This window comes from Anabrus simplex, chromosome 13, assembly GCF_040414725.1.
Source record: "Anabrus simplex isolate iqAnaSimp1 chromosome 13, ASM4041472v1, whole genome shotgun sequence".
Classification (NCBI taxonomy): domain Eukaryota; kingdom Metazoa; phylum Arthropoda; class Insecta; order Orthoptera; family Tettigoniidae; genus Anabrus; species Anabrus simplex.
Genome location: NC_090277.1, coordinates 87102712 through 87119158, shown reverse-complemented (window position 1 = coordinate 87119158; position 16447 = coordinate 87102712). Strand labels below are relative to the sequence as shown.

At 38.7% G+C, this 16447-nt stretch overlaps 1 protein-coding gene across 1 annotated transcript in view; it reads left to right on the top strand.

The window, feature by feature from the left end:
• The window catches only part of Gabat (4-aminobutyrate aminotransferase), a 71011-nt gene that overhangs the window by 16352 nt on the left and 38212 nt on the right, over positions 1-16447 (top strand). The window contains exons 3-5 of the mRNA XM_068230115.1: positions 8511-8678; positions 8801-8881; positions 12566-12764. Of these exons, the coding sequence (XP_068086216.1) occupies positions 8511-8678; positions 8801-8881; positions 12566-12764 (448 nt within the window). The remainder of the gene's footprint in view (positions 1-8510; positions 8679-8800; positions 8882-12565; positions 12765-16447) is intronic.

The following is a 16447-nucleotide window of genomic DNA, read 5'->3' as shown; positions in this document are numbered from 1 at the left end:
AGATCTCACGGGATCCGGTGCTTCAACACGGCTATGGCTGTTGGCAGATAGTAGGTGCAGAGAACAGAAATAAAATTAGCACCCTTTTTAAAAATCACAAATTTTCAGCAGAAATGGCACAGTCTATAGTGATTTCAGATGAACTGAGAAGATTACTATCGGAACAAATTAAAAAAAAAAACACTGGGCAGATCACAAGAACCAAACAGTACCACCTTCAAACAAAAAGTGAGCATGGAACGACTCAAGTGGTCCAGTGTGGCCTATAAAGTTAATAATAATAATAATAATAATAATAATAATAATAATAATAATAATAATAATAATAATAATAATAATATAATAGATGATGGTTTCCTATTTGTACTTCCTCTTAAAAGAGTAATCACCACCTTTTACATGCTGTCACTGTACAACATTAAGTATTGAATAGACTTTTTCTGGCCTTCAAAAATCCTTCCACCTCTTCCAGGTTTGAACCTTTGATCCAGAGAGGTTTTATGGAGTTTTGATAAAAATACAAGCAGTGCTGTAATGAGTTAGGGAGATAAGAAGTGTTTAAACTGTGTCATTGGCCGGTAATGGTTGAACTTCAGAGATTTGGGCTGGTTCCTTTGCTTTGATCTGAAGAGGCAACAGCTTATTGATAAGATACTCGGCTCACTTGTATTATTTGCCATCTCATATCTTGTTGAAAACAAGTCTTGTTTGTTGACCTTGACAAGGAGGTGAATGGTATCATTTTGTGCTCAACTCAAGAATGGTGTTACTATCTCGACATTTGTTTGTAGTAGATAAGAATTTGAATACACACATTACTTCCTTATCTTTACACTGGTAGATGTTTTGACAATATGTACTTCCATAGGCCTTGGCCAGTGTCTGGCAGTTATATATAGATTTCAATTTATTTTACTAATTTTTGCCAGGCTGAATAGGTCAGATACTAGAAGCATTGGCCTTCTGAACCTAACTTAGCTCATTCAATCTTGGCTCAGTCCATTGCTATTTTAACCCTGCAAATGTCAGTGCTATATTCTGTAGTGCCAGGCATCAGTGCTTGAAACTGTAGTGGTTTATAAAATATTTTATAAAATTGGTAAATATCAGAAACTAACAATGTATGCACCAGTTTGATCAGGAAGAGTTGTTCAACAATAAAGACAAAAATATTAGAACTAAAGATCCTTAATCAACAGCGAACTTTTTGTATGTTTGTTTGAATTCTTGATATCTTGAAAACGCAAAATAAAATTGCACAAAAAATATAACAAAACAAGAAGTAAAATACAAAATGTTCCTCATACAATGCTGAAATAACCCTGAAAATTTCAAAAGAATCTGTACATAATTAGCACTCCTAGATCACTTTGTCACAAAAGAGAACATTTTTTTTTCTTGCAGATTATTCTCATTCAGTCAATCATTCAGTCACTACTGATCTGCATTTAGGGCAGTCGCCCAGGTGGCAGATTCCCCACCTGTTGTTTTCCTAGCCTATTCTTAGCTGATTTCAAACAAATTGGGAATTTATTTAACATCTCCTTTGGTAAGTTATTCCAATCCCTAACTCCTCTTCCTATTAACGAATATTTGCCCCAGTTTGTCCTCTTGAAATTCCAACTTCATCTTCATATTGTGATCTTTCCTTCTTTTAAAGACACCACTCAAACTTTTGTAACATTTTAAAACTAATGTACATTTCAATACAGACCAATCATGAAATTTATAACATGTAACATACCACTTAGTCGAGCAGCTCGTCTCCTTTCTCCCAAATTTTCCCAGCCCAAACTTTGCAACATTTTTTTAAATGCTATTCTTTTGTCGGAAATCACCCAGAGCAAATCAAGCTGCTTTTTTTTTTTGTGTGGATTTTTTCCAGTTCTTGAATCAAGTAATCCTCGTGAGGGTCCCGTACACTGGAACCATACTCTGGTTGGGGTATTACCACAGACTTATATGCCCTCTCCTTTACATCCCTACTACAACCCCTAAATATCCTCATAACCATGAGATCGATCTGTACTCTTTATTTACAATCCCATTTATGTGTTTACCTCATTGAAGATAATTTCGTTATATTAACACCTGCGTACTTACGATGATCCCCAAAAGGAACTTTCACGCCATCAACGCAGTAATTAAAACTGAGAGGAATTTTCCTATTTGTGAAACTCACAACCTGACTTTTAACCCCGTTTATCATCATACCATTGCCTGCTATCCATTGCCTATTGGCATCTCCTACTCTCTTCCCCTTATCCAGATGCTGCTGGATCAGTGTATTTATAGCAGTTCTCCTCTGTCCTCTTTACATATCCAAACTATCTTAGTTTACTCCTGTCAATTCTCTCATTTAGGTTTTCTATTTCAGCTTCCTTTCTAACGTCTCAATTTCTCACTCTCCTTGTATTTCCTATTATACTTTTTAGGTACTGTATTTCATTTCGCTGGTTCTCTGTTCTCCACCCTACCTGTCGTTCACCTCTCAGCTGCATAAGTCAATATGGGTGCATAATATGTAGCCCATCCAGAAATTAAGTTCCCGTATTTCTTTTCTCGTACAAAAAATGTACGAGAAATATGAGCATGCATGACAGATTTTTGATGTAGCAATCACATATTGGCCGGACAAGTCCTGCCTAGTGTCAGTAGTGCAGCTGCAGTGGCTCGAAAAGGTGGGTGGCTTTTATTGTTTCTCCCACTGTCTGCGAGGTTCGGTGTGTGATCATTTTTTTTTTTTTTTTACGGAAATTGCGATGGGCCATTCAAAACAAGAGGCATGCTCAGCACTCAGCAACAGTTCTGCAGGAGTTTGACTGGGAGTGTTTGATCATCCACCGTACAGTCCTGATCTGGCTCTGTGATTTTCATCTTTTCTTGCATCTCAAGAAATTCCTGCCCTCTTGCCAACATTTTCACACTGACAAAGAGTTGAAGATGAACTGTCACATGCTGGTCCCAATTCCCAGGCAGCAGACTTCTATGACACCGGCATACAAAAGTTGAACCCACGATATGACAAGTGCCTCAATATTAGTGGTGATAATGTTGAAAAATAGCTCTAACATTGCTGTATCAGTTGCCAATAAAGATTTTCATGTAACTATTAAAAAAAAAATCTTCATCCATTCCCATTTCCAGATTCTCTCTGGGTAGGGTAGTGTACCAAACCCCTGCACCTTACTCGATCTTTCCACCATTCCTCTTCTAGTACTTTATTGCTATCAACTTCTCTATTTGCAATACAGTCCACAACTGAGCTGCTCCATCTCATTCTAGGACGTTCCCGAGGCCTCTTTGCAGTCTCTGTATCCATGAATGTTCTCTTTGGTATTCTCTCTCCTGGCATTCTCATTATGTGTCCAAACCATTTTAGCTTTGCTATATCAATCTCTTCTCTAAGTTTACCCACTCCCATGCTTCTTATTTCCTCATTTTATATTCTATCTCGTCTTAGTCTTTCCCTGTATGCTCCCCAAGAACCTCATATCAGCTGCTTGTATCTTACTTTGGTTCCGCTTAGTTAACATCCAGTCTGCTGAAGCATAGGTCAGTGTAGATTTATAATAAGACGAGTATAAAACCTTATTGCACTTCATTGGCACATCTTTGTTCCATACAATGTCTCTAACACCCTGGTAGAAACTTGCAGACTGCTGTATTCTTTATCAATTTCTCCATCCAAATTTCCATCTTGTGATATGCTGTCCAAATATTTAAAAATTTTCACTACTTCAAGAGGTTCATTGCCAATTTTTATGACTCCCCTGGATTTCCTGTGTTCTCTTGTCATGATCAAAGTCTTGCTTTTTGCAGTACTAATCTTCATTCCAAAATTTCTTTTCTCCTCATTCCATAAATCAACTTGTCTCTGTACTCCTCTTCAGTATCTCCCCAAACTAGAATGTCATCAGCAAACAGCATAAAGTTTATTTGCTTGCCCATCATCTTCTCCTTGATATTATGTAGAATTCTATCCATGATAATGAAGAGTAAGGGAGACAATACACTTCCCTGTCTTAAACCTGTCTCAACTCTGAACCATTCAGTTTGACCCACTTTGGTTCTAACACAGCTTTTGCAATTTTGATACAATGCTATTACCATCTGCATAGTTTCATTCCCAATCTGTGCCTCTGTCAATGTTTTCCATACCAAATTCCTTGGGACACTATCATGTGCCTTTTCAATATCTAGAAATGTTGCTACCATTCCTTTCCACATTCCCAATACCTATCCATCATTTGACGCAATGTAAATATTGGGTCAAATGTGGACCTGCCTCTTCCGAATCCACGTAAACTTAAATTAATTTCTGGATGGCCCTCGTACATTTTGTACATTATCTCTTTACACTTCCTTATTCTAGACAAGGTTTCTTACACTCTGGTATAATTCATTCCCTGTTGCAACCTCTTGCTAATCTCCATGTCCAGCCTTGTATTCTGCGTTAAGTCGCTCCCTGTCCCCCTATTTCCATATGCTTCCTTTGTCTCCTTTACAATTTCGTCCATAACCATTAGAAGCAAAAGATGTGACAACGCACTCCTGTGTCTTAGTCCACTTTTAAAATACGAAGGCGGATCAAATATAAATGGGAATTTGAATGTACCGCTCCTGTTAGTAATAATTCTGAGGTGGGGCAGGGTGTTTGGAGAACGTGTGAACTATGGTGGAGAGCTGGGCTGCTTCAGTACGCCATGAGTGAGCAAGAGATGCACATGTCTGTTGCACAATGCATCGTTATCAAATTTCTCGCAAAAGAGGGCTCTGAAAATTTGAGACAGCTCTGTGCACAGTTTGGGGAAGAATCACTTGTGCAGACTCTTATGTATGAGCGGGCTAAAGAATTGGTGGCAGGAAGAGATGATGTGGAAAATGAACCTCATGAAAGGAGACTGCGGACAAGCATCACTGCAGACAACATTGTTGTCATTCGTGACGAATAAAAGTTTTTTTTTTATTTTTATTTTTTTTTTATTATTTTTTTTTTTTTTTGCTAGGGGCTTTACGTCGCACCGACACAGATAGGTCTTATGGCGACGATGGGAGAGAACAGGACAAGGAGTTGGAAGGAAGCGGCCGTGGCCTTAATTAAGGTACAGCCCCAGCATTTGCCTGGTGTGAAAATGGGAAACCACGGAAAACCATTTTCAGGGCTGCCGATAGTGGGATTCAAACCTACTATCTCCCGGATGCAAGCTCACAGCCGCGTGCCTCTACACGCACGGCCAACTCGCCCGGTAATAAAAGTTTTGCAGATTGTTTTAGTTACAGGAATAAGTTACGGAAGTGTTCAAACCATCATCAGAGAAAATTATCTGCCATGTGGGTTCCTAGTCTCCTCAACCACGAAGAAAACACTTTACGCCAGGAAGTTTGTCAGACTCCTGTTGAGTTAATGAATTTCATTATTCGTCCATATTGAACCAAGATTACAATTTATTAAAATTTGTATCCACCTTATTCAATACATTAAAATGTTGTTAAGATGAAATTACAACATATATTTTATCAGAACTAGTTTCGACGCGTTATTTTGCGTCATCAGCTGATATACATTTTAGGAAATATTGGCAAACACATAAGTTCTAGTTCTGATAAAATATATGTTGTAATTTCAACTTAACAACATTTTAATGTATTGAATAAGGTGGATACAAATTTTAATAAATTGTAAAAAAGAGACTCCTGTGTCGCTATGGGGAGGAAGGAGAGGATTTCTTGCATCGTATTGTTACTTGTGATGAAACTTGGGTGCATCATTACACCCCAGAATCAAAGCAACCAAGCTTGAAGTGGCGGCAAAGCAGGTCCGGTCAAGACTAAAACACCGATCTGCTGGAAAGTGTTTGCAACCATTTTCTGGGACTCTGCGGGGATTTTGCTGGTGGATTTTCTTCGTGAACAAACAATTAATGCAGCCTATTGCTGTCGCCTTTTGGATGAAGCAAAAGCTGCGTATTGCAACAAGCGACTCCAGCAACTGATCCAAAACTTCACATTGGCGTTTCGAAAGACATTTTTAATGTACCGTGGTATACAGAATCACCATGGCTGTGCCGTAGTGAAAAAATGATCAAGAATCTTTGGCTGGCCGCTTTTACTTTTTCGAATGAAAAATCCCACGTGGAGCAAAGATGTTATCGAGAATGTGGATATATTCCATGTACTGCACGTGCATCATGAAAATTCTGAAAAATGATGTTGAATCTGTTGTTTCTCTAGTGTGTTTTGGCAAAAGGGTGAATAGACTTCTCATTAAGAGGAGCATTCAATAAACAATCAACAGAAAAATACAATGAATCTCAGAAGAAAAAAAGGATTGATGAATTGAACTGAACTGAAGTACAAGTAGGCGCAAAACAAATTCCGACAGATCCTTAAATATAGTGTTTACAGGTAGCATAATTTTTTCTACATTTATTATTACTATTCTTATACTGTATTTCAATCAGTCTCCCCCCCCTTTCAACGTTTATATAGAACAGGCAGTAAAGGCAATCAGAGCAGTTTGGAAAGGGAATGACAATCCAAGGAGAGTAAATCAAAACTCTCAGATTTGCCAATGATATTATTTTATCTGAGACTGCAGAAGATCTCGAAGTTGCTGAGTGGTACGGACGGAGTCTCGGGTAACGAGTAAAAGATAACAATAAATAAATCCAAAGTAAAAGTAATGGTGTGCAGTCAAACGAAATCAGGTGTTGCAGGTAATACTAGATTAGGAAATGAAGTCTTGAGGGAAGTAGATGAATGTTGTTACTTGGGTAGTAAAATAACTAACGATGGCAGAAGGAGGACATAAAATGCAGACTAGCACAAGGAAGGAAGAGCTTTCTTAAGAAAAGAAATTTGCTCACTTCAAACATTGATATAGGAATTAGAAAGATGTTTCTGAAGACTTTCTTCTGGAGTGTGGCATTATATGGAAGTGAAACGTGGATGATAACTCGCTCAGAAAGAAAGAGAATAGAAGCTTTTGAAATGTGGTGTTACAGAAGAATGCTGAAGGTGAGATGGGGAGATTGAATTCTGAATGAGGAGATACTGAATGAAATTAGTGACAGGAGATTGATTTGGCTAATGTATGAATATGGCAAGCAGATTAGAGCAGATATAGGATGCAGTAGTAGCGTAGAAATGAAAAGGTTAGCACAGGATAGGCTGACCTGGAGAGCTGCATCGAACCCGTCTGTGCACTCAAACGGCAACATTGTAATTGGAGTTGAATCATGGCTAAGGTGATACTATGGATGTGCAGAAATTTTCTCATGGAACTGGAATGTTTATCGCAGAGACAGGATAGGAACAGTAGGAGAGGAGGGCAGTATTTATTCTGGTGAAGGAAGAATTTGTAAGTTGAAAAATAGTTAGATGAGGAACATGATATTCTAGGTGTAAGACTCATCTCTAAAGATAATAGGCAACTTGATATTTTTGGTGTGCACAGATCTGGAAAAGGTGACACTGATGCAAAATTATTTGATAAGATAATCAGCTATGTGAGAAACAAAAGAAATGGAAAAGAATCTGATTGTAGCGGGTGATCTCAATTTATCAAATGTCAATAGGGATATTAATGTGAATGACAGCAAGCATGACCAACAAATGGCAAATAAATTAATCTTTCAAGGATAGTTGAATGAGAAAGTGATTGAACCAACTAGAGGGAAGAATATTTTGGATGTGGTGCTGGTAAAACCAGATGAGCTCTATAGAGAACCTGAATTAATAGATGGCCTAAGTGATCACGAAGCTGTATTTGTTGTACTTAAAAATAAATGTAATAGAAAGAAAGGTGGAAAAGTAGAACTATAAGGCTGATGAGAAAGGCAGGAGAGAGTTTCTAGTTATGATCAGTGAAAACTGGTAAATAAAGATGTAATTCACCATCTTCTAACAATGTTATTAATTGGGGGGCTCGGGAGTAAATAATGTTAAGGGAAATGGCATGTTTAATAGTAACCACAGACTTGTCAACGTTGTGATTCACTTGTGGGTTGCTATATGTCCCTTAACATTATTTACTCATTATTTAAACATTAATTCTTTAAAAAATTGAAACAATGTTAATTGTGAAAATTTAAAAAGAAATACACTATTCAGAGACATGGAATCTGATGATGTCCCCAAATTGCGAGCCTTAACTGAATGATGACTCCAACTCTTTGCTGCAGATATTCAGTTGCTCTGCTGTCATCAGTTAGGACCTGCAACTTCTGCCCAATCTGTGAAATGGGATCTTTGGCTTCTTTGCTCCAGGAGCCCAAGCTGTCAACGGCAAAGGTGACAAAGAAGAAGTTGTCGATCATATTTTTGTATTTAAGCTGCTTATTATGGGCTGCAGTTTCTGCCGCAGATCCTGTAAGGCGCGACTTAGATGCTAGATTTTTAGAATCCTATTCTTTGCTTGGTGACCCACACTCGTATCATTAGGTTTTATCCAAGTATATTTCAGATAATTTGGCTGTGATGTTATACTGATGAAAACTATTTGTTAGCTCACTGCTTCAGTCCAGCTGTTTGCGGACTATGACCGCTCCCAAGGCAACTATCTGGTGGATGTGGATGGCAACACGTTACTGGACGTCTACATGCAAATCTCCTCTATGCCTCTTGGGTACAATCATCCTGACATGCTCAAGTCGATGGACAATCCTCACAACATTGTGAGTAAAGTATCATATTTGATATATTCTTTCTCGCCTCCTCTCGTTTTATCATATTTGTAATGTTTTGAGTATTGAACACCGATTATAACGTACTGTAAAACGTGTCTCATTTGTTTTAGAAAAGTGTCGTTAATCGTCCTGCTTTGGGAGTCTTCCCCGGAGCTGATTGGCCCAAGAAGCTGAAGTCTGTTCTGATGAGTGTAAGTATTTTTATAAGGAATCATAATTATCATTTCCCCTCTCTGACATCTTGGAACATACCGTATTTATTCAATTAGCATTCAGTTTTCAATTTAAAAAATTAGGGAGGGTGTAATAGGTCAAAATTTCACAGTTCAGGTTGGCATCATTTGAAAGCAGAATAAGGAACATCTTGCATCTTTAAATGAACACTTGAAATTGTTATTTAAATCTATTCTTAAATTTATGCAAAAAGTGATATTAGAAAATTTAATCAGTTTTGTATCGGCCACCCCCTGCATTACCACAACTGAGTCACATACTAAACACAGTGCTTGCTCCGCAGCTGCACAGCACCCTGTGGAGTGCAAGGCCGTGCAGCATTGCAATGTCCAAAATTATCGTTCTTGATGTAATTTTATTTTGGTGTAAATAAATATCACATGAGATACGTTCACATCCTTACATAAAACCACTTCATTATCGCTACGTCTATTCCTTAACAACACACAGTTATACTCACCACTACACTATTAAGAGAAACGCACTGAAGCAATTTACTATTGATTCTGTGAAGTACAGATATCAACAAGTCCGTATACTGGTTATTCACTTTGCCATCACAAGGCAAGGCCGACTACCTTCTCACTCAAGTTGATTTTGACAAATGTAGATATCATTTCACTCTAACCCACACTCTACATTCTCTTAATGCACTGTCTCTGTCTGGCTGACTGACTTCGTGGAGTCCAAATGACTAACTCTCCACGAACCTACTACGCTGGTGTAGCAACGGGAGAGGTGATACTCCCACGTGGTGTCGTCTCAGGTGGCGGATAGGGGGGTCCTAACTGGCTTGCCAGTGGACTTGAGCGAAATAAAATAGCTCTTGTGGACCAAATACACAACCCCCTGTGGGTGGGGGACGTAGACGAAGAATACACCCACGGTATCTCCTGCCTGTCGTAAGAGGTGACTAATAGGGCGACCAAGGGATGATCGAATTAGAACCACAAGACTACTTGTAATTAGTACCATCACACCGGGAACACCACGGGTTACAAGTAACTACAATGCTAAAGAGAGGTAGTTGTTCCGCCTATTCAATACAATAATATTGTTGATGCAGTATAATTCAATATTATTGTATTGAATAGGTGGAACATCTTTCTTTTTTTAGCATTGCAATTATTAGTTCAATACGAATCAGTGATGAAGTTTTTAACTTTAAATTACAAGCAACTCTTCTCATTTTGGTTCCATATTGAAGATGACATATATCACAAATATTATAATATTTATAGATTCACCTGTTCAATACAATACAAATCTGTTCTGTTTGATTACTGTTTACGAACACAAATGGACATGTCTACAAAATTCCTAATGTTTCCACATGTATCTGGATAAAAAATCATTACTGTAAGTTTCCATAAACCTCCATATGTAACACCACAGGCTTACATTGCCTGTAATTAGTACTGTTATGTGAGAAACACCATGGGATATTAAGAGTCCCTGTGATTAGTACACCTATGTGAGGAACAACGTAGGTTTACGTTGCCTGTAAACGGTGCCGCATTGTGAGGAATACCATAGGTCTGTGTTACATGTGCGCATTACATTATCTGTGAGTAGTACCATAATGTGTGGAATACTGCGAGTCTACGCTACTTTTGATTAGTACCGCAACATGACAAATACCATGGTTCTACTTTACTAGCGATAAGTACCATTATGTGGGGCCGATGACCTGGATTTTGGACCCCTTTAGACTACATGCATGCTTGATTCAGGATTGTGCTTTGTCAGTAATACTATTGTTTAATGCTAGTTTCTGGGAATGTGTGGCATTACGGGTAGGATCCTCTGATTGTTTTAAATTCATATTCATCCATTCATTCTTCGTCATCATGTTTTGAATTTGGGTCAGTGGATGATTTTGGAGTTTTTATTGTAGTTACATTTCGTCTCATTTTGTACCATTAGGGGCCGATGACCTAGATGTTAGGCCCCTTTAAACAACAAGCATTATGATCTGATTGACTCGGCCTGTCAGCCGACTGTTTGACAAACAGTCTAGAAATATAGACTTCTGGAAATGTTCTTGCAACTCTCAAAATGGAACACATCTGAACATACAAAGGACAATCGATTGACTGGCCTCTCGATTGGAGTAGATCAAATTTGAATGTTTGATTACTGTTCATGAACACAAATGGACATGTCTACAAAATTCCTAATGTTTCCACATGTATCTGGTTAATAAATCATTACTGTTGGTTTCCATAAACCTCCATATGTAACAGAATGGTAGTGGATTATACCCAACAAATATTATAGAGTTTTCTACAGTTTTTGACTACACAGATTTTGAGGTTATACAAAGATGCAATACATATTTACTGGGTATAGTTGTACTTAGCATTTAATAAAAGATAATTAAAATATATTAACAATAATAATTGATGGTTAGGTTATGTGTAGAATGGCATACATACAACAAAATTTCGTGACAAAGCGGTGAAATGCAGTCACTTTATCATTATAATCTGATGGAAAGCACTGGCATAGTGATAATCTTCTCTGCAAACTTAGTCCATTTTGGTGCATTAAGTTTTCTGACCAACCTCTGCTTACATATAAACTTAAAAGCTTTCCAGTCTGCTTACTTAAAAATCCTTCCCCACAGTACCAGGACCTAGTTCAATTTCACGCACATTAAACTGCATAATTTCACGATTTGCAGCATTGTTGTCTTGCTTTCCTAACCAGCTTGAGAATTTTAAATGTCCTCATTTTTATGTTTTCCTTTCTTCACACTGTAGGAGTTAGATGGGATTTTTTTGCTCCCAGTCGGTTCTCTATCTGGTTAGGAATGTGAATAACGACTCTTATATGGTTGCACTTCGTATTTACGACTCGCCACTCTCACTCCATTTCCTACAGCATATTGTAACACATTCAACTTGAAGGATTGCATAAAACTTGTTCTGTTGTTCATTTTCACTCTTACTTGTGTACCGGACGCTTGGTAATTACAAACTACACTCTGTCGTGTGGGATGCGGAGCTCAGAAGCTGGAGGGGCGTTGAGAAATCTAGGACAAGGGGAGAGAGTAGCGAGGCCCAAGGCCCAGTTTGTATAGATATGTGGATTTTATCGACAACTAAAATGTAGCACTTGCTGGCTGGTCCCGTGAAGGATTTTCCGTGATAATAGTTCGAAATTAAGGCATGGGTATGGTGTGTGATAGGTGAGGAAATACGGTGTATGGGTTATCTTCAGTCTGTCACCTCTGTTCCTCATTTACTATAGCTGCGCATAGAGATTGCCGAGCGGGGAAAAGGACATGCGGGACCAGCAGGGTTGAGCATGCGCACAACATCCGATATTGCTCCTAATGAGTAAACATTCGACCCAGGTGTTCTGTAGTTCTTGCGGGCTGACGTATGAGTGGGAATGTATGTAAGAGTATAATAAGATTGTAGTCAATACAAACCAATTATAAATATTTAACCAATATGGTTGAGGTAATAAAAAAAACACATTTCCTTGTCGTAGACCTGTTCTCCCCGCATCTGTCTGGACACTGCTTGTGGTGATTGAGAGTTTCTTTGTAATGGATTTTGTTTCAAGTATTCAGTTTCTTACATTTAGAAAGTGAAGAATTATTGAGTTTACATGGCTTGGTTATCATGCAGGTGGCTCCTCCTGGCATGCCATGTCTCAACACCATGATGTGCGGCTCTTGTTCCAACGAGAACGCCTTCAAGAACATCTTCATCTGGTACCAGCGCACCAAGCGAGGCAAGGAGATGACTTTCACCCCAGACGAGATGGAGTCTTGTATGTTGAACATGCCACCAGGGTCTCCTTCCCTTTCTTTGCTCTCTTTCAAAGGTAAGATTCCAGTGGGGTACTCTATTTTGTACTTTTCTTCATGTCACATCAAACACTGATGTCGCCATTAACGAATTGTTTTTAATCTGGGTAGCGAACAACATTGAAACCACAGCAGAATTTCTGTCTAGCAGTAACAGGACCGGGCTAGTGCTGGATAAGTGGAATTTTCTATGGACTAGCTCAAAAATGTATTCTTCTTCTTCTTCGGTCATCTAGGGCCAAGCTTACACAACATTTTCTTTTTGGCATTCTTTCTTGCCCATTAGTTCTTCATCCTTAAAGATTGTGCAAGTTTCTGTTCTTCAGACTGTTTATCTTGTGTAGTTTCCTGTCCTTCCTCAAATCGCCCTCTTTGGACTATAATTCTGACTAGCTGCAGTACCGGTCGTTGACGGTGTGCAACGATATGGAATATGCAGAGTTATCTAACTCCCCAACTTCTTTCCGCCAATAATCAGGCAGACTGTTCTACTCGGGATGCAGCAGTAATCCCATCTATCGGAGATGAGTGGCAGCAGAAGAGACAAATCACATCACGACAATGATCAACGTAATGTTATTGTTGATCAGTTCTTTCGATACTGTAGGCCTTCACATTTAGTTTTCTTCCAACTCTGGGATATTAGAGCATTTAATGTAAAGGGAGTCATTAAAGAAGGAAGGACTCCCTCTTGTCTTATTCTTCAGCGATCGTTCCGTTATGATTTTTATAATTTTTTATAATCAAATTCACATTTTTCCTTGTCGATACAGATGGTGGTTTTACACCTAAAGCTCCGTTTACACTAAGCGCAATTCCCTCGCGAAATTATTTCGCCTAGTGTAGACGCTCCCTCACCCCTGAGTAATTGCGGAGTGAGGGCCCTCGCTGCGAGCCAGAGATCAGTCGGTTTTTGTCCGCGCATCAAAGGGTTTCGCTCATCGAATTTCTCTCGGTGTAAACGTGGTCCCCGTAGTCGTGCGAGGGATGAATCAAGAACAGTGCTTGCAGCTCATCGAGCTCTACAAAAATAGAGATTTTATGTGGATTCCGGAAAACAAAAACTATTTCAATCTCAATAAGAGAGAAGATGCGTGGAAGGAAATTGGTTCTCAACTAAACTTTCCTATCTCTACAGTGAAAGCGAAGATGAAAGTGCTACTGGGATCATATCGAAGTGAAAGATTGAAAGAAAATAAGAGCAGAGTCACTGGATCAGGTATTGATCCACAAGAATTAACAAATATATCAAATGCTATTTTTTAAATGGGTGCAGTTTGGATATGAAATGTATTTCTAAATTGAATTAATATTGGTTTATAATGCAAAATTGTGTCATTTCATTACCTTTTTTGAGCCTACCGGTACTTATTTTGAAGCATTCTTGGGTCATTGTGAAGAACTTCCACTAGTGGGCAGACAACACCACATTCAGAAGGAAAAGGCCCTGAACATTTGGATTCGTCATATTTAGATGGGCTATTGCGCTTGTGACTAATTTTACTTGGTTTGTGATTTATTTTTTCTTCCATTATTTTATCTTTATTTTACATTTTCACCCCTTTTTTTTGTATTCATCCATGAAGCCTCCGTGGCTCAGGCAGCAGCGCGTCGGCCTCTCACCGCTGGATACTGTGGTTCAAATCTTGCTCACTCCACGTGAGATTTGTGCTCGACAAAGCGGAGGTGGGACAGGTATTTCTCCGGGTACTCCGGTTTTCCCTGTCATCTTTCATTCCAGCAACACTCTCCATTAACATTTCGTTTCATCTGTCAGTCATTTATCATTGCCCCAGCGGAGTGCGACCGGCTTCGGCAGCCGGCACATTTCCTATCCTCGCCGCTAGATGGGGGCTCCTTCTTTCCATTCCTGACCCGGTTCAATGACTGGAAACAGGCTGCGGATTTTTTTTCTTTGTATTGATCCACAACAATTAACAAATATATCAAACGCTATTTTTTAAAAGGGTGCGGTTTGGATATGAAATGTATTTCTAAATTGAATTAATATTGTGATTTTTAATTATTAGCATTCCTATTTTTTCATTTGACTTTTTAAAAATACATATATAATACCAAGTCGATTTACTGTTTTAAATGTGATTAATTATTATCCTTACCTTCACATAATCCTGAAGTGTTTCAATCAACGCATCACAAACTTCTGGGACGATTTTTGATATTGTGCACTTCGATATTTTAAATAAATACTGAATACTTGTGTACAAATCACCAGTTTCTAAGAAATGCAGTGTGACAGCCAACCTTTCTCACTGTTACTGCTTCTCTGAATGTTGTCTTGTTTTTCAACTTTTTGACTGATCAGTGAAACAAGTTGTTCAAAATCTTGGGTACTCGTGCAGACGAAGTTCTTAATTGTATCATCAATGGGTTCCTGTACTTTTCCTCTCATAAGGCTGTTTCCATATTGGCTTCTTCCAAGGAAGAATTGTTTGCTCCACCATCGTCGAGGGCGCCGATTTTTCTTCTTCCCATTTTTAAAATAAAAAATGACATTGATATGATGGAAAACGCGGCTGCAGCAGCTGGAGGGACAAAGCAAGTTTCCATGTTGGCTGCAAAACAAGAACAGAAGCGTTCAGGCTTGTTGAAGGTGGCTCGCCCAACTCACGCTATTTTTCGCTCTGAATTGCGCTCTGTTTTGGGTAGTACAAAATTTTACCCGAGCGACTTTCGCGAGGGAGTTTCGCTAGTGTAAACGCAGCTTTAAAGACGATCATGATGAAAACAATCACCAGTTAACACTATTAAACCATGTTTCCATGTTAACAATGCTTGGCATTGATATAGACTAAGTAACAGAAGTCTAAATTCATTATTCTATTATCATAACACAGTAAAACTCTGTAAGACGTAAATGATTGGAATTTGTGTTCTCTGTAACTTCTGTTACGGAGGTACTGGTATTTAAAAAATAAAAATTTAGGCACTTTACTCTAAACTACCATTTCATCCAGCATGACTAAAAATTTATATCCTACACTGTAGCACCGTGTTCCCAGAATTTACATACCAATTTTCATTAAATTATGTTCCCATTTTATACAATATTAAATAGAAGGAAGGATCCACCTTTTCAATACTCTGTTAGTTGAACCAAATATAAGTTTCAACCTGTTCATTTGCGACCGGTTTCAACACATTTGAAGTGTCATCATCGGCCAGTAAGCAAAGCAGAGCAAAAATTAAATCATAAAGTTCTAAAAACACACAATGCAATGATCACAGTCAAAAGATAAAAAGATCAACACTATTTCATGCCGAAACAATTCCAGTTGAAGTTCATAAGCAGGTCTTGTACAATCTTGTGCTGCATTCACATAAGACATTGCATTAACCCATTCGCATCCAGCTCCATGGCTAAATGGTTAGCTTTCTGGCCTTTGGCCACAGGGGTCCCGGGTTCAATTCTCGGCAGGGTTGGGAATTTTAACCATCATTGGTTAATTTCTCTGGTACAGGGGCTGGATGTATGTGTTGACTTCATCATCGTTTCATCCTCATCACGACGCGTAGGTCGCCTACGGGCGTCAAATCGAAAGATCTGCACCTGGCGAGCTGAACATGTCCTCGGACACTCCTGACGCTAAAAGCCATACGCCATTTCATTTCAACCCATTTGCATCCTGTTTAAATACCATAGCAGTTCACTGAGATAACACACTTAAATCCCGCAACT